Source organism: Balaenoptera borealis, assembly GCF_965194805.1.
Source record: "Balaenoptera borealis genome assembly, chromosome: 4".
Classification (NCBI taxonomy): domain Eukaryota; kingdom Metazoa; phylum Chordata; class Mammalia; order Artiodactyla; family Balaenopteridae; genus Balaenoptera; species Balaenoptera borealis.
The window spans coordinates 54,116,068-54,140,764 of NC_138861.1; the positions used below are offsets into that span (position 1 = coordinate 54,116,068).

General features: G+C 38.1%; 1 protein-coding gene across 1 annotated transcript in view; it reads right to left on the bottom strand.

Annotated features, from left to right (window-relative positions):
- Positions 1-321: 321 nt before the first annotated feature.
- The window catches only part of BMP3 (bone morphogenetic protein 3), a 28,546-nt gene continuing 4,170 nt past the window's right edge, over positions 322-24,697 (bottom strand). Inside the window, exons 2-3 of the mRNA XM_082390822.1 lie at positions 11,294-12,204; positions 322-4,249 (exon numbers count right to left, since the gene is read on the bottom strand). Of these exons, the coding sequence (XP_082246948.1) occupies positions 4,058-4,249; positions 11,294-12,204 (1,103 nt within the window). The 3' untranslated portion in view covers positions 322-4,057. The remainder of the gene's footprint in view (positions 4,250-11,293; positions 12,205-24,697) is intronic.

Sequence of the window (24,697 nt, forward strand, 5' to 3'; positions counted from 1 at the left end):
TGTGGTTAAACCAGAAATGCCGAGAGAGAGAAGGAGAGAGAGAAAGAGAAGGAAAATATGAAACAATTCAAATTGAGTTTCTCAAGTTTGGAAGACATAAGAGTTTTCTTCTTATGGGTATATTTCATTATTGTTGCACAGTGTTAATTATGTTTCATGTTATGTTGTTTGTAGGTTATGATACTCCATTCATGATACCATTTGAAAATGTTCAACTCTGCCCAAACTTTATTATCTCTTTTCAAATGCAGCACAGTTTTTCAACTTTTTCAAGTTTTGAAAATGCAGTCTTTCCCAATGATAAGTAGAGGAGAATGGGGAGGCGTTCAGTTAAGCAATTTTATTTCCAAACTGTATAGTGAAAAGCTCTCCATTACTGGAGGAAAGTGATACAAAGCCAGCAAAGCTTACACATCAGTAGTGAAGCGTCCTTCACAGTTTCACTGCAATACGCCCCTTTAGCAAATGTACTGAAGAACCAAATGTCATTTTGCATGTAATAATTGTAGTAAAAAGAACTTTTTCTCACCATCTAAGTACGAAAATTATTACCATTGTAGATAGGAAGGCAACAGTCATTAAATAAATTAAAAGCATCTTTAAAGTTTTTCCATATACATATATAAGTTATATTTTCAAAATTGCCATCGACTGTACAAGCATTCAGTTCTCAACTAAAACATTTACAGAAACTACTGTGGAAAGCCGAAGGGAAAGCTTGGTTTTTAGGAAAAGGGGATCATTTAAGCACCTATAAACTACATTAAAATACAATTCTCAAGGGAAAAAAGATATACAGAGAAGTCAGACTTACCCAAGGTATCGTATTTAATCTCATATTTAATCATACACATCAGGTGTGCAAAACTATTTTTTAACCCAGCCTTGATACAACCAAGTCAATATCCAGACATTTCTTACTTGCTAGCACAGAGAAAAGTGAAAGACTAAACTGAATAATGAAATTATATAAAAAATTTTTATAAGCCAGACTGATAATAGTATTATACACATATGACTGTCTATGAAAATAATAAATGGGCAAAAAGGTTTTATTTTATTTTTTTCAGAAATGTTAAGGTAAAAAATCTTAGCTTAATGAATAAATGATCATCAGTTAATATATAGCTAGGTAAGTGTCAAAATTGATCTGGAATATTGTAGTCCTGAGATCTGGGGAGTCCAATCTTCCAGTTTAAATTCTACAACCCCAAATCCTGTAAATTGCATATTATTTACACAGGTTACAACAAAAAACTTTGAAAATACTATATCGACATCAGCAGTCCCTGAATTTGAATTCAAGAGAACAGTTACTGAAAAAAAATTCATTTTTAACTAGCTGTGTGTGTGTGTCTCATATGTAGGAATGGGGGTGGGAGGGTGGTTGGAAGAGAAAGAGAGAGGAAAAGAAAGAGGCATGATTTAGGAAATGGCATTATAAATATAATTTCCCTTCTCATTAATGCCACTTTAATATCAAGACATTTATAAAAAGTTTATATAGTAACTATATAGATACTAGTACCTAACAAATTATGAAATAATCACTCAATTTTCCAACTATTTCGTGTAAATTTTTATTAATTAAAATATTAACTCATTTATTTCAACCCCTACTTCAACCCCTTGAAAAGTAATCTTCCTTTACTTTGGGGGACTAAACATTTTCCCATTTAAACCATAATATTTGCTCAATACAGTAGAAAATGATGGTTACAAGGTCACCGAGAAATAACTACTGCTCAGACTCTTTCATTGTGTTGTGTTGTAATTTTGTCATGTCAATTGTTCTTAAAGATAAAATATTATTTAGAGAATTTCTTTTTTTTGGCCATTGTAGGATTTAATCTGTGACAAGTGGGCATCAATTTAAATGAAGAAAGGTAACAAACAGACATCAGGATAGAAGAAGACTGATAAGTACAACTGGGCATTGCTAGAGGTTTTGGTTGATACCTTTCTAGAAAAAACTAAATTAAGAATTTCATTTCAATCTACCAATGAAAGAAAAGTTTTCTTTATTGAAAGACACTCTGACCAGGATAGGGCAGGCACACACTGCCTCACTTCTATTATATAATTTTGCTTTCAAATTTTTGATAAAAGTTAGTAAAAAATAACGTCATCCCTTGTCTCATTTTGAATCTTTAACTTTATGCTACTAGAACAAAAAATGACTGGAAGAAACCATAGTAACTCAGGCACCAAGACTTAATTCATTATTTAGAACAGGTGTGTCTCATTCATGGCGTCAACACACACTCCAGAAGTGTCAAAAACTTCTTTTCATGGTACTTTTTTAATGGGTTTCCAATAAGATAGAAATACTACTTAAACCATGGAGGATGCCATACTCACTCATAAACACTGAAGAGTAGGATGCTTTTTCCTTTGGTTTATGAATAGCTATACTTGCAGTGTTTTTAAGCTCTATTGCTACCATCCATTCAAGGAAGATGTGTGTGACATAGCGAGTACTGCATTGTAAATCCAAGCTTTCGGTGGCAGGAAGGACTTCCAGCTCAACTAGTCAACCTCTTTATTTTATCAGTGAAGACACTGAAGTTAACACATGTCTTTCGGAAAGTAGATGCTCAATTAGTATTTATTAAATTATGAACCACCATAGATAGCTATAGGCAGAGACAGAACAAAACCCTGTGTCTTCTGACACTTCACAGCCTCTGAAATGGCTTAGTTGACTCTAATCAGGTCAGACTGAACTGAGATAAGGATTAACCACAGATAGAATATCAGCAACAATCCATGGTCTGAAAACATTTCTGTCACACGCATAAATATAGTGAGGAAAAGATTTTTGAAACAATTTCTTGAAGGCTAAAGTGTAAGAGGAGATATTGATGACAAGTAGAATTGGGAAAGCACCAAGAAGTGTCTATATTTGACTCCCATTCTTGTTGGATAATTCTTAGTGAGTTTTGCTAAAATGTAGATTCCCCGTCTGAGCCAAAGGCCTTGATCCATGTGAAAAAGTGCCTGGACCTGGACGTGGCTGAACAACGATATTGAACGTGTGATTGTGATTAGATTGGTCACTTAAAGAAACCTCCAACATTCCCTCCACTTCTGAGCCTTGGCATCTACTGATTACTTCATAGGAAGTAAAGGCATAACAAGAGAATTAAACATTTAACTGAATTTTTAAGTTCCATTTAAAAGAACAAATGAAAGCACTCATGGAAAATAGATATGGAAGAAGAATTACGTCTGGGTTGTTGAAAATTGGGTTGCTGGTTCCCTTTCCTGGGAGGCCATGAAATGAAAACATCAGTATTTCCAAATAAATGGCTGAGCCAAGTGGTAACTCTCTGCATATGCTTTTGGATCAGTCTATTCTTTTTGGTAAAGTTCTCATAACTGAATGGTGTTTGCCAGAACATGAAATGAAAAAAAACAAGAATCCTGTGCAGACTGAATTATAAATCCATGTTAAGCAAACCTTCCTAAAGAGGGCACAGGCCCCTGGCAATGTGCTCACGTCCATCTACACTGACAGCATACACTCTGCCCTCAGCTAGTCACACGATGACCTGTAGAGACAAACACAGGTAAACAAGTCTCCACAAATTTTAAGATAAATATCAGAGCTGATTGAATTATTTAGCACTTGCTGCGTTGCTCAGGAATCTAAGGCAATAAGCCTACTTTAAGATATGAAATGATTCTATTCTCTATGAGCAGAGATCAATGATAAGCTCTTGGGTTTTTCCAATCTATTTTCAAAGCCCATTACAAAAATAAATCAGTGTGTTCTCTAATAGTTCTAAAAACAGTTTGATCACTTTTCTTGCGTGATTTTTTTTTTTTTTAAAGAAAGAGATGTCCATATGTTCTAAAATCTTGCTTTGAGTTACATTCAGAAACAGATATAGTCCAGTTCTCCCTGGTGGAAATCATCAGTCTATTTACTCATTCTCTTTTGACTATTACAAAATCTTTTGAAATGAAAGGCATTGGCAGTGCCAAAAAAAATAAAAGTCCATAAAAATAAACTAATGATTGAATTAAGCATTCAGATGAGTTCTTTGCCGGGTTATCTGCAAGCGCAAGACTCTACCGTCATGTTTGGATATACCTTAAGTACCACATTCTTATTTTCATCAAAGAATAAGATGCTGAGCGAGGACATCTTTTCTGGCACACAGCAAGGCTCAGGAATCCCAGGAACGACGCCCACAGCTCTCACTATACTCTGGATGGTAGCATGATTTGATGGCTTCAAAGACTGGAAAAGAAAATGGAGAACACCAGTTAGGTGGAACTGCTTTTCCGCTCTCCAGCCCTCATCGCTAAAATGTATATATTATGAATTTGTTTCAACAGCTTACTAAAGCCCTGGCATCATTACACATTCAACCCAACCTCCAATATCACCATCACCAAAACGGTGATTTGTCATTTACTAAGTGCCGGCTCAGTGCCAGGCATGTTCTGTGTAGTATTTCTAATCCTTACAACAAAACAATCATCTCGTACATTTTACAGGTAGAGACATAGACTCAGAAAGCTTAAACGACATGTCTAAAGTCATGTAGACATGTAGATTGAGGATTTTAATCCAGTTTTTAAAGCAAGAATCGTTTAATTAAAAATGACTTACTCCCCAGAGGATTAATACACCCTAGGTTGTTTTGGATAACAGGATTGCAACGGAAACAATTTGATCTTGATCCTATGCTAATCATAAAGAACCCTTAACAAGAACCTATTTAACATAGATATTTCTGCCATTGCTATAGTGAAATTTATACTTTGTTTTAAAAATAACACCGGCGTGTCGAGAGGCATTGATTTAGTTAATGATTACCACCAGGATGAATTGATGGTGATTACACAATTGGCCACTGGGGGTCACTGTTGATCAGTGGGTTCAGACTTAAAGGTTGTAGCGCCTTCTAAGTCTCGGGCACATCCTCAGGGAATAATGTAGAGGGCCTGAGGTTATCCCATAGCTGTCAGAAGTTTGACCAAAGAAACCTGGGTAAAAGCTGTTCCCCAGAAATGCCAAATGGGATCATTAACATCCACGGGAGACGTGTGGTTTTATCTAGAGAGTATCATCCAGCTCTGCTAAGCATTGAAGACTGGTCACTCTTCCAAGCCCAGAATGCTTAGGTATTGCCAGAGTGGTAAGAACGTCTTCATGAGCGGTGCCACAATTTTCAACATTAGTTCTCCCCAATGTCTCTTTTAAGCAGATGAAACCAGTTTTGTTTCAAACAAATTTAAAAACAGGAATTTGGTAACTTGCCAGAGATCATGTGTCAATTCAGGAGTGGGATTTAGGCCAAAACTCTGGTTTTCTAATGTCAAGATTTTGAGCCATGTTTCAGAGGCACCTCTGCCCCCAGTGAATTAATTGGTATTCTAATTTTACACACCTAAAACTCCCAGTATGGGAAACTGGAACAAGTTAAAAGGTTAAGAGTATATACAAGCCAAGGAAGAAGCAAATAATATAGAAAGCTGGCACAGTGCAAAAAAAAATAGGATTGGGGGAAGGGGGGCAGAAAAAGGGCAAATCTGATTTGTCTCATTTCATCTTTCAATCTTAGTGAAAAAAAATTATCCATACATTAGATTTCAACATTATTGCTAACAGGCACAAATTATTTTAAAATTAGTCTCCCTGATGGCCAGCTGCCTTATTTACTCTTTCTTCCTAGAGATTTTAAGTGTGTGTTAAGAAGAGTAGTTAACTTACAATTAAGTAGCATTGCAAAGAAAGGTATTCTCTCCCCTTAAGGATAAGAAGTCTATGTTGCTCTATTTTGCATATCATGTGCCCTGTGGCATCAATACTATCTGTGTAATTGACAAACTGCAATCCATATTGTACAACAGGGCTCAATGGCCACTGTTTGCTATTTCATTAGTACTGGTGATTTCTAAAGAAAACTTTTGCAGCTACACTTTTCTCTACTAATTTATTTTTAAGATTCCATCATCCAAACAGCATATGATAAAGCTCCAAAGGATTTTTTTAAAACCATAGATTTTATGACAATATTCTGTTATTGTTAATGTTTTACTGACTCCTACACTATTTAATTTTCATATAAAGTAGATCTATTTAAGTAGACGAGGACTTGATCCATAAATCCTGCTGTGCACGGCTAGTCCTGAAGCAGAGCTGGCTCTCTAGGCACTGAATTAATACTTGCCAAATGGATGAAATACTTATAAATAATAACATACTCTCCATTGTACCTATTTCTGTGGAAATAATTCCCATCAACAAAAATAAAAGGTTCTGAGCAAATGACCTGGCGCAGATATGGAAAATATTCATGGGTGTTCCCTAGGAAAATTCCTGTCTTTTTTTTTTTTTTTTTAAAGCTCTAACTCACAAATGATAGATTCAGGAACTTTGAGCTGTCTGTGGTGGGCTCACTGGAATCCAGGTGCAAGCCCTGATTCCCTGCTGGTGTGTCTTATCAGTAACCTCTGTTTTCGAGGGAGTTGTCCCCTTTTTTCTCACTGTGAAGTTCTCTGATCAAGCTGCCATGACCAGGAATAATTATATCATGCACAAAAGATCCATGTGGTCATTTGCTAGTGTGGAGCATTTGCCAGTTTATCATTTTTGTTTGTTTTTGAGCTCCGATTACATTTCTCAGGACTCTCTTTACGTAGCTTAAGAAACCTAGCGATGACAAATGCAAACCTGTGTTGTTTTTCTCCCCAGCCTCCCTTTTTATTGAAGGTGAAACATGACATCGACATCTGTTTAGGTCATTTTTTTAATTTTTTGCTTAGGTAGCTCGGTACATCAAGATTTAGGATTTTTAGAGTTCGTCTTCATGATCAGAGATTGGAACTGGAAACCTCAGGAAATTAATTGAGGGCGCATCATTTTGACCTCATCCATGTGAATTTCTTCTTTATATAGGATGCTTGGTTCAAAGTGTTTAGCTTCTTTGCTCCCTAATTCTGCGTCTTTGCTATTCCCAGCCTTTGCACCATTCCATGCAAAAAGTCCTTCACTCCTCCGATCCTTGCTGGTTCCCTTGGACCTCTGTCAGCAACAATGGCTCAATCATTCTCATCTGAAATCTCTGTTTTCCATCTCTTTTATGGTGGTGAGGGGAGGCAAAAAGCCTACGGCTTGGCTAAAGCTACATGGGTATTTCTCATCTCATGGCAGAATGCCAGGGGTCTCTCTCCCTGGGAGGACAGATTGGCTGTAGGGGCTAGAAATCAGAAAAATTCAAGCTGCCGTGTCTGTGAATGAAATCTGCAGTGGTCAGGCCCGCACCTGCCAAGCTGTGGATGATGTCCTCGAGTTGAATTTGATTACAAATGCATTAGCAGGGGAGAGTATGTCATCAGCTCCAAGCCTTCATTCCTGACTCAGGCCATGGGGTTTCGCTCTACACTCTTCCAATCCAGCCCACATGGGTGTGATAGCCCAGAAACTATCTAATTGGAATCAGTGAAAGGGCAAAGCCTGGAATTTGGGAAAGGCAGAACACAGCTGTTCTGAATTACAGACAGGTTGTCAACTTTTGCAGACAAAGAACCCGCTCTAGAGAGCAGGCCCTCACTCAGGAGGCCAGAAGGAAGGAGGGCCAGCAGAGGAGTCTGGCCTGAGAGAAATTTTCTCTGGGGCAAAATGTATATCTACAGTCTGAAAGTTCTTTGGCACCTCACTTATTCCACATGTGTTTGTACTGATCTGGTCAGAGACCTTGTTTTCCTCTGTTGCTCAGACTATACTTTTATTGAAATAGTTTACTCTGCTTACCATGCTGGACACCGCTGATAACAGCAACACTGATTAGTTACCCCTGACGTCACAGCTTCACACTGCTTCACGCTTCCCATCCTTTAGGTGACTGTACCATTTGAAAGACACAAAGCCTGGAACACTTAAAGGGAACCACTAAAAAGCTTGAAAAGCAGATCCACACAAGGTGATGAGAGACTGAGAACTCCACATCACAGCCAAACTTCTACTCTCAACTTGGCAGAAGGAAATCTCCAACTCAGAGAGAAAACACCCTTATCCCTGTTACGTCTCCCTATAGTTCTGATGCCATCTCAAGTTGTGACAAATATTATCATGAGTTCAGTGCTGCAACCAATGCCCTCCTGATTCTGTTACCCTCCAAAGAGGTTATGGACTATTGGACCGAAGGGAGAATCCAGTTTGAAGCTTTGTGATGTTTAAAAAGGGGTAAGAGGGGGCTTCCCTGGTGGCGCAGTGGTTGAGAATCTGCCTGCCAATGCAGGGGACACGGGTTCAAGCCCTGGTCTGGGAAGATCCCACATGCCACGGAGCAACTGGGCCCATGAGCCACAATTACTGAGACTGCATGTCTGGAGCCTGTGCTCCGCAACAAGAGAGGCCACGATAATGAGAGGCCCGCACACCGCGATGAAGAGTGGCCCCTGCTCGCCGCAACTAGAGAAAGCCCTCGCACAGAAACGAAGACCCAACACAGCCATAAATTAATTAGTTAATTAATTTTTTAAAAAAGGGGTAAGAAATATATACAAAACTTTTTCTTGTCTTACATCTTTTATTCGTTTGATCCCTTTTCCTAAGTGGTTTTTCTTCAGTCCTCTACATTTGATTTTCTATTCTCCTCAGTCCATTGGCCATTAATACAGCAATAATAATAAACAATTGCCATTAATAATCATGTCAATGGCAAAAATTTATTGAGTGCCTGCTAAGCACAAGGTGACCTATGATCTCATTTTCCCACTGTTTTCATCATGTAGATACTATATTTTTATTTACTGCAGTAACTGTTTCAAAGATGAGAAAACTAACACACAGAAAGTTTGAGTAACTTCCCCCCCCAGCAAAAAAATACAAAAAACACAAAGCTGGTAAGAGGTGGAACCAAGTTTTAAGGCAAAAGGATTTGACGACTCAAAGTACGATGTGTGGACCAGTAGCACCAGCAATATCTAGGGGCTTGTGAGACACGCAGAATATTAGGCTCGAGCCTCAGAACCACTGCATCAGAACCTACAGATTAACAAGATCCTGAGGCAATTGCAGGCATCTTAAGGTTAAGAAACCCAGCTATGGGGCTTCCCTGGTGGCGCAGTGGTTGAGAGTCTGCCTGCCAATGCAGGGGACACGGGTTCGAGCCCTGGTCTGGGAAGATCCCACATGCCGCGGAGCAACTGGGCCCGTGAGCCACAATTGCTGAGCCTGCGCGTCTGCAGCTTGTGCTCCGCAACAAGAGAGGCCGCGATAGTGAGAGGCCTGCGCACCGCGATGAAGAGTGGCCCCCGCTCGCCGCAACTAGAGAAAGCCCTCACACAGAAACGAAGACCCAACACAGCCAAAAATAAATAAATAAATGAATAAATAAATAAATAAATAAAAATAAAGGAATTCCTTAAAAAAAAAAGTTAAATAAAAAATATTAAAAAATAAAAAAAAAAAAGAAACACAGCTATGATGGAGCATGCACATTTAATCATTCTGTTGCACTACCACACTTCTTTCCTTAAACTTATCTCTTCTATTCTTAAAACGCTCATAAGTTTTTGAATTATTATTCTTTAGATCACTGAGAGCCACAATGAAGATCTATGGAAGCAAGGTTTTTGAACAGGAAAAGCAAGCGGAGCCAACAGGAAATGGGAGAGGTAAATTGGGGTAATTGTGGAGACCAGGCCAGGTAAGCTAACTGACTAAGTATCTCCACGTTATCATGGCTCCCTGGGTCTTAAAATCTGGAGTCAAGAGGAAAGAGGGAAACTCCTTCCCCAGGCTACCTAGAAGAAACCACAGTTTATGCGAGTGAGAGGAATTATTTGGAAGACTCAGAGACCCAATTAAAATCAGTCATCCCAGGTTTAGAGACAGTTTGAATCCATTTCTGCCTCTCAATGCCACAAAGCAAGCCACACTGTAAAATAAAGATTCATCACTGCCTGTTATATTTGGCATCTTCGTTGTGTGTTTTAAATGCTTTCCCAGTTTGACCAAGTTTCGTTTGATCAGTAAAATGTCCTTTATAAATATTTAGACAAGATAAGGCAGTTTATGTCATTATAAATGTATATAATGCTTACTTTGTGTTTGCGTTGACAAAACATGGAATTCACAAGGTCTAGAAAATGTAGAAAGCTCATCCTCCTGAGACATTGTAACAGGAAAATGGGATTTCAGTCAAGGTCCTGGCCCTGAGGCTGACCTGGTCTTGTTCAGTCGGCCCTTTGCTTTATGGGTGTGTTGCCCTTAGCATCCCAATGATCACAGGCCTGTAACATGAACAAGCTGCTTTAAAGATCTGTAGGCAGAAGTTGGTCACTTTTTGAGGCAAAGGGTTTTTTTCCTCCATCAACATACAATAGCAGAAGTTGATTCACTTCAAGTTTTGCAACAAACAAACAAACAAAAACAAAATGAAACAAAAAAAACACTCTTATTCTTCCTCTGAATTCTATTTCTAGGAACACTTTTCATTGTATAATTCAAATTGTTAACAAGCTAAGAATGAAAGTGCAGCAATAAGCTTAACGGAAGGCAAAGGGGTACAAATATGTTTTATTAACTCTAAATTCAAAGAGAACAGTCACTGGGACTTGCTGTGCAAGATGGAGGTGGGGTTGGGAAGGCTTCTGAGAATATATCTGTCAGGATTCTGAGTACTGATAGGAGGAAGTTCAGTCCATCGATTTTGGAAGAGGCACAGGTAAGCTCTGACCGGATGAAATGAGTCTTAGAAGTCTACAGAGTCATCGTTCTCTATTCTGACTCCTGTTTTGATATTTATCAGAGAAGCAAATGATATAAGCATCTGGTGGATTTTATGAGGCAAGTTTTCCTAGCCCAACCCTGGTACTAAGCCCCATGACAATTCATCTCACAAGAGACTATCAAAAATGTTCTGAATCAGGGCATCAGTCCAATTAGTCCTTCCTTTTGCTCTCATGACATTCACTCATTCCCTGAATACCCCCTCAAAGATCAGCCTTCTACCACTTGGTGCTTGCTTGTTGTGGACCGGCACAGATTCACATGTGACCAGGTAGCTGAATATGCACTGTGTTTGGAAACAATGCAAAAAACATGCTTTACACATACATTTTTTTCTCATATCCTTCTTCATACCAATATTGACTTCGTATTACTTTAACAACCATTAAAGAAAAACCAAGCATAACCATGTTACCTATTACACTTCAGAATGCAAGAATAAAGGTCCAGATGGATTTTGTAAATGAAAACACACACTCAACTTGTGCCTTTCTACTCTGTGGAAATAGGAAGGACAGGACAAAGAACAATGGCTACCTTTGGCATGGGGAACTGGCATGCTCCGGAGCAATAATAGGCATCAAAGGACTTGGGGGAGATAATCCATTCACTCCAGCCAATATCTGCAAAGTCCACTTTAAGGTACCGCCTGGCACAATTGCGAGGTTCAATCCATTGCTTTCTTCTCGCCTTCTTCAGGGTCTGTTCATCAAACTGGAGTGTCTGGCTCTTCTGGTGAGGTTCCTTTCTCTGTTTCTTTTTGTTCTTACTCTTTTCAGGGGGCTGAGTCTGAAGAGTCTTGTAAGGTTTTCTCTCCTCCCATACCCCATCCTCCTTATACTGATATTCTGCCCCAGGAAGCTCATTGTTCTGCAGAGGTAGCAGGACCCCAGTGGAGCGCTTCTTCCTCCGTTCAGTAGAAAGGGCAGCCCTGATATGGCTATCCAGTTTGGGCACAGCTCCAGTGGGGAAATTCCGGTGTCCTTGCAAGCTTGATACCACACTCTCGGGCTCAGAAATTGCAATATCATTGGCATACACCAAGATATAAGGCTCAGGAAAGGGTGTTATCTTCTTTGGCAGCTGGTGTCCTTTGGAAGTAATGTTAAATCCTATGAGGAACTCCTCATTTTCTTTGGCTTTCCTCAAAAGTTGAGTGATGTCTTTAGACAACCAGGAAACAAAATCTCGATGAAGTTTCGCTCCATCTACTGAAAGATGACCCAGGAGTTGACTTTGGTTTCCGGTGGATTTGAGGATCCATGTAGAGAGCTCAATCTGAATGTGTTTCCTTTGGGTATGATGTGAGCATCCTTGGGACACAGGACAACTCAGGCTGATATTTATTAGCTCTCCAATATAGAAATACAGTGTGGCAGATAAAATGTTTTCAGACTTGGTTAGAGAAGTCAGGTTAAAAATATGCAGTTTCTCATTTTCAAGGGTCCCTAGGAAGAAAAAAAAAAAAAAAAGAAAGTAAACAGGAGTAAACGTGACCCCTACCTCACATCATATACAAAAATTAACTCAAACTGAACGAATGACCTAAATATAAGTACTAAAATCATAAAATTCTTAGAAGAAAACATAGGGGTAAAATCTTCATGGCTTTGGATTTGACAGTGGATTTTTATATATGACACCCAAAGTGCAAGTAAGAAAAGAAAATAACATATAAATCAAAAAAGTAGATAAATCCATAAAATAGATAAACTGGACTTCATCAAAACTTAAAATTATGTGCATCAAAAGACATTATCAAGAAAGTCTGTACAACCTACAAAATGGAGAAAATATTTTCAAATCATATATATGATAAAATCTAGGACCCAGAATATAAAAATAACCCTTACAACTCAAAACAAAAAGACAAACAGACCAATAAAAAATGAGCAAAGGAATCAAATAGACATTTCTCCAAAGAAGATATACAAATAGCCAACAAGCACATGAAAAGATACTCAACATCATTAGTCATCAGAAAAATGTAAATCGAAACCAAAATGAGGTACCATTTGACATATACTAGGTTGGCTATAATAAGAAAAACAAGATAACAAGTGTTAGTGAGGATGTGGAGAAATTGGAACACTTTTACATTGCTGGCTATAATGTAAAATGGTTCAGCTGCTGTGGAAAACAGTTTGACAATTCCTCAAAGTTAAACATAGAAATATCACATGACCCCACAATTCTACCCCAGGTATAAACCCAAAGGAATTGAAAACAGGTGTTCAAACAAGTACACGTACATGCATGTTTATAGCAGCACTACTCTTCACAATAGCCAAAAGGTAGAAACAACTCAATGTCCATCAATGGGTGAATGGATAAATAAATGTGGTATAGTCATATAATGGAACATTATTCAGCCATAAAAAGGAATGAGGGATTGATAATACTACAATGTGGACGAACCACAATTGAAAACATTGTGCTAAATGAAAGAAGTCAGACACAAAATGTCCCATGTTGTACGATTCCATTTACGTGAAATATCCAGAACAGGTAAATCCATAGAGACAGAATGCAGACTAGTGTTTGCCAGGGACTGGATGTGGAGAAATTGCTTAATGGGTAGGGGGTTTTACTTTGGGATTATAGAAATATTTTGGAACTAGATAAACCTGGTGGTTGCACAACACTGTGAAGGTACCAAATGCCCCTGAGTTGTTCACTTAAAAATAGCTATGCTTAAATTATGTAATTTTCACCACAACTAAACAAAAGGAGTAATTTTATAAACTGGATGAAGATGAAAGCAAGGATCAGCCATTTTTACTAATTTTCTCTTTCCTTTACTGAAACACACTTGTAAACTTAGTGGTATGAGAGCTGAGAGTTCTGGCTTTTAATTATGAGACTGCCAAGAACTAGTCCTGTAATTTTGGCACAGTGCCATGATAGCATCTTATCTGAAGCAGCGTCTAGCCTATTGGTTACAAGCATTAGTGGAAGTAAATTCACTTTGATTCGATTCCTGGCTCAGCCGCTTATTAACTATGTAACTAGTGTTCTCATTCATTAAATGGAATAATACTCCTGTCATCAGAATTAAATGAGATGTGTGTAAATCAGTTCAGGGGGTCCAGTAAGTGTTTCTTAAGTATAAATTATTATTGTTATTAGTGCTGGTGTTAACCGTAATACAGGGATTACCCCTTCTTCTATCTTCCTCACAAAGTTAAGGGTGCAGGATGAGGGTGGGTAAGCAAGACCATATAGCTCCATCTTCAGATAACATCTGAAAACATGAGTCACACATTAGAAAGTGTCATGAAGAATTAGTGCTGTTGTGGAGCTTGTCTAAAGTTTATGACATTACATGAACATAAGAGTTGAATTGCTTCTATAGAGTGCAACAAAATTATTGAAACTGAGCAATTTGTATATCCAAGTCTTCAGATGCAGAAATGAGAGAGAGTAACAGAATGGACGATTGATTAGTAAGGGCAGAAATTGGTTCCTGTTCTTGAGATCATCTAATGAGCTAATGGTAAGGCTGAGCTTAGGCTCAAGAATCCCCTGTCCTGGGATCGGTCACCAGAGCCTGGGCCCTCCTCCATACACTTGTTTCATATACATATTTGTTTCAGAAACATACACGCAATCGTGAAATTATGCTCTTGATCCAAGACATATTTTAGTAAAAACATTTTTATAAAGATCTGGAAACTTAAAATGAGTTCACTGAGTCCCCATGTATAAGGGAAGTGCAGTGGGAAACATATTTTACTCATTTCTAACATTGTGTGAGGGAAAAGGAGTAAATTGCCATTTGTGAATGTTTGTATAATCCATGACACCAGGATAATATTTTACAGACCTTTATAACAAAGCCATGGCATCAGACTTGTTCAGACTCTAGCTTTAATTCATACTTTTAATTCATACATTCAAAGAGCATGTACTTTTACCCAGATGGAAGTTTTAAATGGAAGGAAGAGAAGTCACTCTGTTCTAAGTATGTGGCAATCAGATGGTTGCCAAACGAACACAGTGGCAGGGAAGAAATGAACTCCGAGGGATGTGGGTGGTCGTGTCTTATTGGGGAAACCAATCCTACTCCTTTCCCTACATTTTGCTTCAAACTATTTCCTTCTTTCACACACGTTTCCAGACACCTTGTGCCCTGCTGTTAACCAGCCTCCGCCTTGTGTCTAATCTTCAATATCGTCTCATAAATGTCACAGAACTCGCCATATTGCCTCTTCTGATGGCTTTAATTTTAATTCAGTGCCTTCGTTTGAAGTCAAAACCCTATGGCCCAGCCTCAGCTCCACCACACCCAATAGCTGTACTCAGGCAAATTACCTAAACTCTTCGAGTCTCAGTTTGCTCACCTGTAAAATGAACCCAATAGTATCAACGGCAGAGTTGTTGTGAGAATTAATTGAAAGAATGCAGGTAATGCACATAGCCCTTAGGAAAAAACTCAATGAATGTTAGCTAACTAGACCTGCAATGTCCACTAGGATAGCAACTAGTCACTTAAGTTTGAATTGAGATGTGCCGTAAGTGTAAAATACACACTGTATTTCGAAGCCTTAGTATAAAATATCACATTAATATATTTTATATTGATTATGTGTTGAAATCATAATATTTGGATACACTGGGTTAAATGTTGTGATACTGTGATTTATAATAAGAAATACATATTTGGTCTTCGTCTCCGTTTCTGGTCTAGAACTCCGAAAACTCTAGGAATTTCCTAAGTGATGAGAGCCATAAGGTGTCCTTTGTTATGTTAATGAGGTGACTTTTGGAGGTCACCTAAGAATGGGGTCTAGCTGCCTGGGAACCAACCCTGTGATTGGGGATTTGCACTTTCAGCTCTAATCCCCACCTCTGGGGTGGGGAGAGGGGCTGAGGGTTGAATTAATCACCAATGGCCAATGATTTAATCAGCCATGCCTACATAATGAAGCTGTAACAGGGAAGAGCCAAGTCTGACAACATATTGGATCTGTTTCTTTGACTTTAACCTTTGCCTTCCGCTGCTTTTGTTCACTAAAAGGATACTGTCTGTACATAATGGCCTGCCTCGGGGAACCCTGTTCCTCTGCCTGAATGTTAAACCAAAGTGCCTTTGTTCAGGGAAACATACGGACTCTGTCCACCTGTGGATGGCTGCAATTAAGAAGAAATGAACACATCCCCTCCCTGAGGCTGGCCATTCCAGGGGATATTCGCAAAACTTATGGCCTTTTTACTTTACTTCCTCATCTCCTCTCCCTCTCTGTGCTATAAAAGAAACTGGCATCCAAACCCTGATAAGATGGTTTTTCAGAGACACTAGTCTGCCATCTTCTTGTCCTTTGCAAATAAAGTCGTATTCCTTGACTCAACACCTCGTCTCCAATTTTTTGTCCTGTCCTGTGGCGAGCAGAGCGAACTTGGACTCGGTAACAAAGCCTCCATAAACATTTTAAAAAACAAGGTTTGGAGAGCTTCTGGGTTGGTGAACAAATGGAGATTGGGGAGAGTGGAATGCTTAGAGAGGGCATGGAATCTCCAAGCCCTTTCCCCTACCTTGCCCTCTGCATCTCTTTTATCTGGCTGTTCCTGAGTTATATCTTTTTATGCTAAACTGGTAATCTAGTGAGTAAATGGGTTTCCTGAGTTCTGTGAGCCACTCTGGCAAATTAACCAAACCCAAGGAGGAGGCTGTGGGAAACTCCAATCTGTAGCTAGTTTGGTCAGAGGCACAGGAAACAACCTGAGTTCGGGGCTGGCATCTGAAGTGGAGGACAGTCTTGTGGGACTGAGCCCTTTACCTACGGAATTTGATGCTGTCTTCGGGTAGATGGTGGGAGAATTCAGTTGAATTCTCAGACCCCCTGCTGGTGTTCAAGAATTGCTTGTTGGTGTGGGCGCAGAACATTTAAAATGTAATATATTATTGAAATTAATTCCTCCTTTCGCTTCTCATATTTTTTAATGTGGCTACCAAAATTTTTAAATTACATATGTGGCTCACATCTGTGGTTCAAAGTAAATTTCTCTTGGACAGTGGAATGACCACCATTTTTGTGGTCATATAGCCCAAAAGGAAAGAAAAAAGGCATTGTTTTTCAAAGGCGGTGAAGAATTAGGAATTTGCTAAACATGAATATGCAAACCAAAATGTAAGTTGAGCAAAAGATTATTTTCTTGGAATGCAACACACCTTCCTTTATTAAGGACATATTATATTAAGATAATTTTGGTGAATACTTTAAAATTTTCCCTCCAGCTGTAGCTAATCAGTTCAATCTGCAATCAAAAGTCTAAGACCAACAGACTGCTCTAAAATAGAGTTAAATGGGCAGTTGAGCAACAGTGCTTTATGGCAAAGCAATTATACACATAGCTTCAATTGTGTTATTTGTGTATTACACATATACAACCACTACAACCAACAAAGAACAGGAACTAAAGCAAAACAAATGTTTTACTTTAATAAATATGAATTGAATACCTATTAGGTGCTGGACCCTTGGCTGGGTCCCAGGGCTGCCCAGTGGCCACTGCTGTCCACACCAGGACAAGGGGAAAAGATTAATATGCAGGTAGCTACACCGTGATGATGCTACTTTCCGTCAAAGTCAAAGGTATTAACTATGCTTTTGGACCACAAAGGAGGAAGTAATGAACTTTCCCCATGTATGGGGAAGAGGGACCTATGGGGAAGATGCAACCTTTAACCAGACTTTTAAGAATGAGGAGAGAAAGACAAATATCATATGATATCGCTTATATTTGGAATTAAAAAAAAAAGATATAAATGAGCTTATATACAAAATAGCAATAGACCCACAGACATAGAAAACAAGCTTATGGCTACCAAAGGGGAAGGTGGGGAGGGATAAATTAGGAGGTTGGGATTAACAGATACACACTTCTATATATAAAATAGATAACCAACAAGGAACTACTGTACAGGGAACTACACTCAATATTTTGCAATAACCTATAAGGTAAAAGAATCTGAAAAAGAATATATATATATGTATAACTGAATCACTTTGCTGTATACCTGAGACTAACATGGCATTGTAAATCAACTATACTTTAATTAAAAAAAAAAATGAAAGGAAAAGGGAGTGTTGGGGAGGAGATAAAAGCAGCACATTCTAGCCACAAGCAGTGCGGGACATCTGGAAGATTTTGCATGAGCAATATTTCCAATGTTTAATGGAAACTTATAAAAATATCCCAGATTAACGTGGTTATTCGAAGTCCTTACGGACACCTAAGCTGCTGAAATTCAGAAAAGGAATGGCCAATTCACATTTAGCTCCTAACTAAAGGTGTTGTATGATACGTAGCACTCGATGCCTTTGCTATTTCCACCCAGATGAGGAGACGAATTACCTCTGCCTGCCCTAGATCTCCCTCCTCCCTACGTCTTTTAAAACAATGAGCTAGAAGTCTCAACAGTTCCACAAAACATTCCTTGATTTCTTTAACCCATACTTTATTTTTGCCTTCCCTGACTTTAAACATTTCATTTCCGTGCAAGTCAATGCTCTTTTCCCTAAAGCAAGTCAACAAATACTTAGTCTTTATAAACGGACAAAAAGAGTAGTTAGAGAGCTGCATGGAGTTGAGTAGATGAGTGCAGTAGAGTATATAAGATAAGATAAATACCTCCCTGCAAGTTGAAATATGTGGTAATAATATCTATTCAATTACTCTCATGCTTTTTTAGATTTTATATTAAATTAACTTTTCAAAAAAGTATCTTCTCGTATACTTAACAACAGGAGTTTTGCAGTAGCCTTCTCTCTCTTCCCCATGAGTAGCAGACTTATCTGTGAAGAAGATATCTACGTTGAAATATCAGTGAATGGAAAATGCTTTCATGTTCACTTTTTCTATTCTTCTGAAATATTCCGATACTTACTTATTTGGAATCGATGAATCCGGAAACGGAGGTATACTTTCTGGTTAATAAGAACAAACATATAATAATAATATTAAAAAGCAATGGCAGATGTTATCAGGTTACAAAACAATAGTTTATGTATTTTTAGGCTCTTGGTAGTCTTCAGGTATTAGAGAACGTTACTGTGCCACGCCAATCCAATTCTATCTAGAGTTGCATGCTTAATTCTGGGTGCTCTCATTTTAACTAGTTTATTGATATAAAAGAGAGCAAGTAGGAAAGTAACCAAGATGTTGGTCTTAAAGTTATTTCTTACAAATTTGAGTTAAATAGAGAATACGTGCTCTGGAAGAAGAAAAAAAAAAAAGGTTAATCGGTGACATGAGAATTGTTTGCAAATATTTGAGGGGCTGCAGAGAGATCAGGTTTTTTCTTGTCAGTGTCAAAGATGAGAATTGAGTCTAAAGGTGACAGCTGAATGGAACCAGAATCAAGGTCAACGTAAGTAATGACTTTCTAAGTGTCTAGCCTGAGGGTGAGACCCCTGTGGGACCAGGCAGACAGAAGAGAGATGGTCATAATTCAAGACTATTACAGGAGGATCTCTTTATGGTAGGGAAGGTGTGAAAAGTGAACTAGATAACCTCTCAGATCCCTTGCAAAGAACTACGACAGGCTATATATCCAGCTCTTCCTAAGGAAATGTTTTTGATGCCAAAATATAACTACCAATAGGTGGTGCTGTTTTCTTACTGTTTGCTGGCACTAGCACAAACTTGGATTTTCCTTGCTGAGAATGCGTCTACTGTGGTCTAGTTAGATTATCATGCCATTGGCATGATAATCTTACTCTGAATTTTCTAGAGTCATAATACCTGTGAATTGGAAAGGGGTTTAGAAGTCAGTTGAGTTTCGGAACAAGCCATACTTTCCTTTGCACATCTGTTAGGACTTTGCGGCTGCTGCCACTTCTCCCTGAAATGCTTTCACCCAACGTAGTTCTCCTTGATTATTATCCGGATTCGATTTTTAAGGCAAAGCAGAGGCAAGCTTGTCACTACAACCCACTCCTTCGGTTCAGACCCCTCCTCTATTACTATTTTCATTATATTGTTATTCCTTCCTAAGACCATAAATTCCTTAAAGACAAGGCTCTGTAGTAATTACATCAGACTCTTCAGTCCCAAGCATGGGGCTTAACTCTTAAGCGGTGCTCAATAAATGCTTCTTTTGTGAATAAACAGATTTAGTCCAACCTATTCATTGTAGAAATGTAAAAATGAAGGACCATAAAAGCCAGCCAGCTGGTGAGCATTGATTTTGGAGAGGAACCCAGGTCTTGTACTACCTATATGGACTTTTTAAGGAGTTTGGTTATTAGATAAAGGTAGAAGATCTATTTCTGTTTTCATCTGAAAAGAAAGCACCTGCACCTCATGAAACCAAGGGCTCAGCAAGGAAACTGTGACTTGGGACCAGCTGTACTATTGCGACAGTTCAGTTCCTCTCAGGGAGGAGCCAAGGCAGTGCCCAGGGAGTGGTGAGTGGAAGGTCACCTTCGTGCTGGCCCACACAGAACGTTTTCAAAGGGAAATAGAATATACAATGGAAAGCTTTCTATGTAAAGTCTGATTTTAAAACAAATAGACTAAATGAAATCTTGATGATTTGTTAAATCCCCAGGAAGCAGGGAAAACATTTTAGTCATACAGAAAATATGTAACTAAGAACAACTCTTTTTTTCCACCTCTTTCTCCAAACAAAGCACAGCTGCTAGAAATGCAGGGGTGCCTAGGACAGGGCCATATATGTCCATGGTCACTGGCTGAATATTTGCTGTAGATTATGGAGTCAAAGCTGCAGTTCCTCTATGCCACCTTCCGTTTCCGGGCAAAGGTGAGATGGAGAGATTGTAAATAGAACACAAAGTCAGAATGTGGTTTTTCTTGCAGGGTTACAGTCAAATGACTGACTTTTATGGGATCTCAAAACAACCATTCTCTATGTCCAAAGTAAAACATGGCCAAAGATGGTATAATGTATGTTTTTCTAGAACAGCAAAATGTTCACTGATCAGTTTATCTGCTCTTCGCCTCCATCCAAGGGCATTCCTAGACTGTGAGCTCTCGGAGGGTAGACCCACGTCCAGATAAAGTTTTGAACTCCTAGTTCTTTGCACAGTCTGGAGCACTGATCCTGAAAAATACTTGTCAAATTTGTTGAATGAGCAACGGTATAAACTTACCAGATTCTAAAATGTTTCCTACTTCACACTAAAGTGAAAAAGCTTTCAAGTGAAAAAACTTTCAAGTCAGCACAAGGCCTTCTTGGGGATAAATACCGTATGGAGTTTCAGTTCATCAGAAAAGAAGCATTATAAGAACAGTGGTCTATAAAATAGAATAGTTTTGCCGTTCAACGTGTATGTGGTAAAGTGCCTCGTGGGAAATTCTTTCATGGCAAGTTTCTTTTTAAAGGATCCTTTGCCTGGCAAATAGCTTTTCTACTATGTTTTCTTATCTAGTCCTCTGAACATCTAATTCAGGTCAACTGAAATATTTACTGAGTGCCTACTGTGTGGCAAACTATGCCAGGCCTTCAGAATACAAGCATGACATGAGCTACGCTCTTTGCCCTCCAGAGACTTGGCCCCTGCGACTCAGGCCCCAAACTCTCTGCAGCTGTGAAAGAAGGGTAAGACGTCTTTATCAACTTACTTTTGAACTCCTCCCCAGGGTAAAACTGTCATAAAGACATTAATATACCTTCCAAAGTGAAAGAAAGTTACCCTTACATAAATTAATAAACCATTTGTCTGGGGGAAAGGCCCACTAAAAGGGCCGGATGAGACCAGAACTAGAACGTTAATCAATCCTAGATTTCAGACGCTGATTATAAGATACTCAAAACTCCAGAGACGTGAGCTTAGAACAGAGTGTCTCAAACATGCATCAGAATCACCTTGATGGCCTGTGAAAACAGAGATTTGTGTGCCCCACACTCAGAGTATGATTCAGATGGTTTGGGTGGGCTGGAGAATTTCTAACAATTCCCAGGTGATGTTGCTACTACCAATCTAGGGACCATATTTTGAGAAAAACAAACTTCAAGAAATCACTATAAAGAGGCGCAACTCTGCTGCATGCAGCCACCAAGGTCAGGACAGAAACAGTAATTTCTTGAATGTAGGTTTGGCATAGCATAGACTGTATTACAAGAGGACTACTACCGCTTCATATTTACATTGCTACCCAGATATATCCTTTGTGCTACAAACAATTGCAATTATTAATGTTTTACGTAGGTTTAAGGTTTGGTGGGAAGCTAGAGAGAAACAATATCTCCAAATATTAAGAATACCTCATTTATATAGGGCTTCTAAACTTTTAATGCATTTTCACACTCAATTTTTCTCAATTAAGTTGCACCATCTTTCTGTGAGACTAGCACAGTAAGTGTGACTTAAGCCATTTGATAGATGTCAAAACTAGGCCTAGCAATGTTAGATAACTTTATTAATTAGCAATTCAGCCAAGATTAGCATTTAGATCTCTTTTTTTTTTATTTTTTATTTTTTTTTAATTTTTTTTTTTGCATTTAGATCTCTTAATGCTTAGCCTCAGGAAATAGAAAAACTGAAACTCTAGGAATTTATTCTCTTCTTGAAAACCATTTATCTTAACCCATGCCTAAGTGCAGCAATTATACTCAATTCAAACAGTCTTTAGATTAATTCCATGCAATTAAATTAAAATTTTCTTTGAAGGAAAAGCAAAGAGGATCATGTTGGGCCTCAATAGTTTTAATTGTAAAATCAGAGGACTGGGCAAAGAAGCTTTCATTTCTAATGCTATTGGATGCAATTATTTTATAAAAGGAATATTTAACACTTACTATAATATTTAATAGGAATATTTAATATTTACTCACTCAATAAAGGAAGAAGAACATACTGAAGTTGGTAATACAGTAGGATCAGTTTGTCCAAACACTTTTACTTACAGTGTGCCCAAATAAAATCAAGGCATTGCATTTACTGTGGTTCTATTGCCAAGAAACGATGGGTCGTAAAGGAAGGTAGATCATTGAAGGAGTCAATAAAACACCATGGTCAATTGGCTTTATGACTTACATGCTGATGTTTCAGATGAATAAAGAGACATTCGTGCCTTTAATAATATCATCCCTGAAAATATTCTAGGACACAGCCACTACTAACATATGAATAGACTAGCAATTTTATGGATTTTTAAATATATTCCATAGATGAGGGCTCTTCGGTCATACTGCCATGGTTTACTATGGTCCAAAGTAGATATTATCCTGGTATACTTGTGTCACTTGATTAATACTATGTCAGTGTTTCCATTACAAAATTCTATTTTCATGTGTTCATAACATAATCCTAAAAATTCACTCTGAATTGAAACTTGGCGTAGGAAAGTTCAAATAGAGACTATTTGTGATGCCAAACTTCTTTCCACCATACCACTGAAATAAAGTTATTAAGATACTGATTACTAGGGTATACACATTGGATATATGAGAAAACCATTAAAATTTTAGGAGAAAATTTCTGACGTAGCACAAAAATCCTGAATAGCAAATACAAAGTATATGCAAAGTTGCTCAATAATTTTCACTAGGCTTTTTGATAGGTATGAGCTTTATTATATCTAATAAATACAGCAAACAAATTGGGATTATACAAGAGATTTGAGAGGTGTCTATAACCAAGGATTAATTGTGGTAAAACATTAAAGAAGTGATGTGCATGATCTCTAGTGAATTTTTCCACAAATAAAGTAGCTTTTCTTTTAAAAGAATAATACCAGATTAGATGTAAAATAATAAATATTAATCCTATAGAAGAAAACAATGAAGGAGAATTCATAGGGAAACAGGCAAAATAAAATTTAATGACAGAAACTCTAAAATTACATTCAGAGAAGTTTAAGATATTTAATCAGGAAGATGGTAGAGTCGGCCCTTGGTATTCGCAGGGAACTGGTTGCAGGACCCCTGCAGATACCAAAAGCCACAGATGTTTAAGTCCCTTATATAAAATGGCATAGTATCTGCATATAACCTACCACATCCTCCCGTACACTTTAAACCATCTCTAGAGTACTTATAATTCAGCAAAATCAAGTTTTGCCTTTGGGAAATTTCTGAAATTTTTCCCCTCAAATATTTTCAATCTGTAGTTGGATCCCTGGTAACCAGGGATGTGGAGGGCCAACTGTACAATGCCAACTGGACTCAAGTCCAAAAACTAACAATGTAAGTAAACATCCTGAATAAACAAATGAGAAACGAGACAGTTTTCAGTCATAATATTCACTTGAATTTTGCATATCTTCTTTCTTGAGAAATTAGGAAGGCTCTGAACCAATGTTTCCCCAAATAGATATCTTAGAACCATAATTCTCTAAAATGCTCTCTTGGGGAGAAAGTGATCCACTCTTAAGAGGGTCCACTAACATTTAAAGGACCTGAAAGGTCCCAGAGCAAACTGATCATTTTTCCCAAACTTATTTGACCATGGAATGCAAATTTATGTAACACCTGTTAACATCTTTTAAAGACCCTCTTTTAAAAAATCTTCTCCTAGAAAATAAGATGATTAGAAATCGTAGGTTTTGAGATGAGCTCAGTATGTCTGAAAAACTGTCTGGCAAATACATCATGATGCCCATTTCTTCTTCCATTTAAGTAAGGGGTTGGACTTGCTTTCTTTAAAGCCTCTTCCAAATACAAAATTGTATAAGTCCAAAATGCTTAAGAGCAGGTTTGACATTCACATCTCTATTTAATTTTTAGAAAAATCTGAACTGGGTCAATCAAGTGCTTATAAATTTCCACTGCTTAGATAAAATGCCTGTAACCCTTTTAATATATTCTTAAATATGTATATATTTTTAATGTACAAATATTTCCCGAGTGAATTATCTGCTTAGGGGATGTTTTTCATTGACCCTCGTGGTCTCTTGGTCTCTTTGAGTATGTCTAAACTATACTAAAAAGCTAAATTTAAATTATTTTCTATGTAATACGTTCTCTTTCTC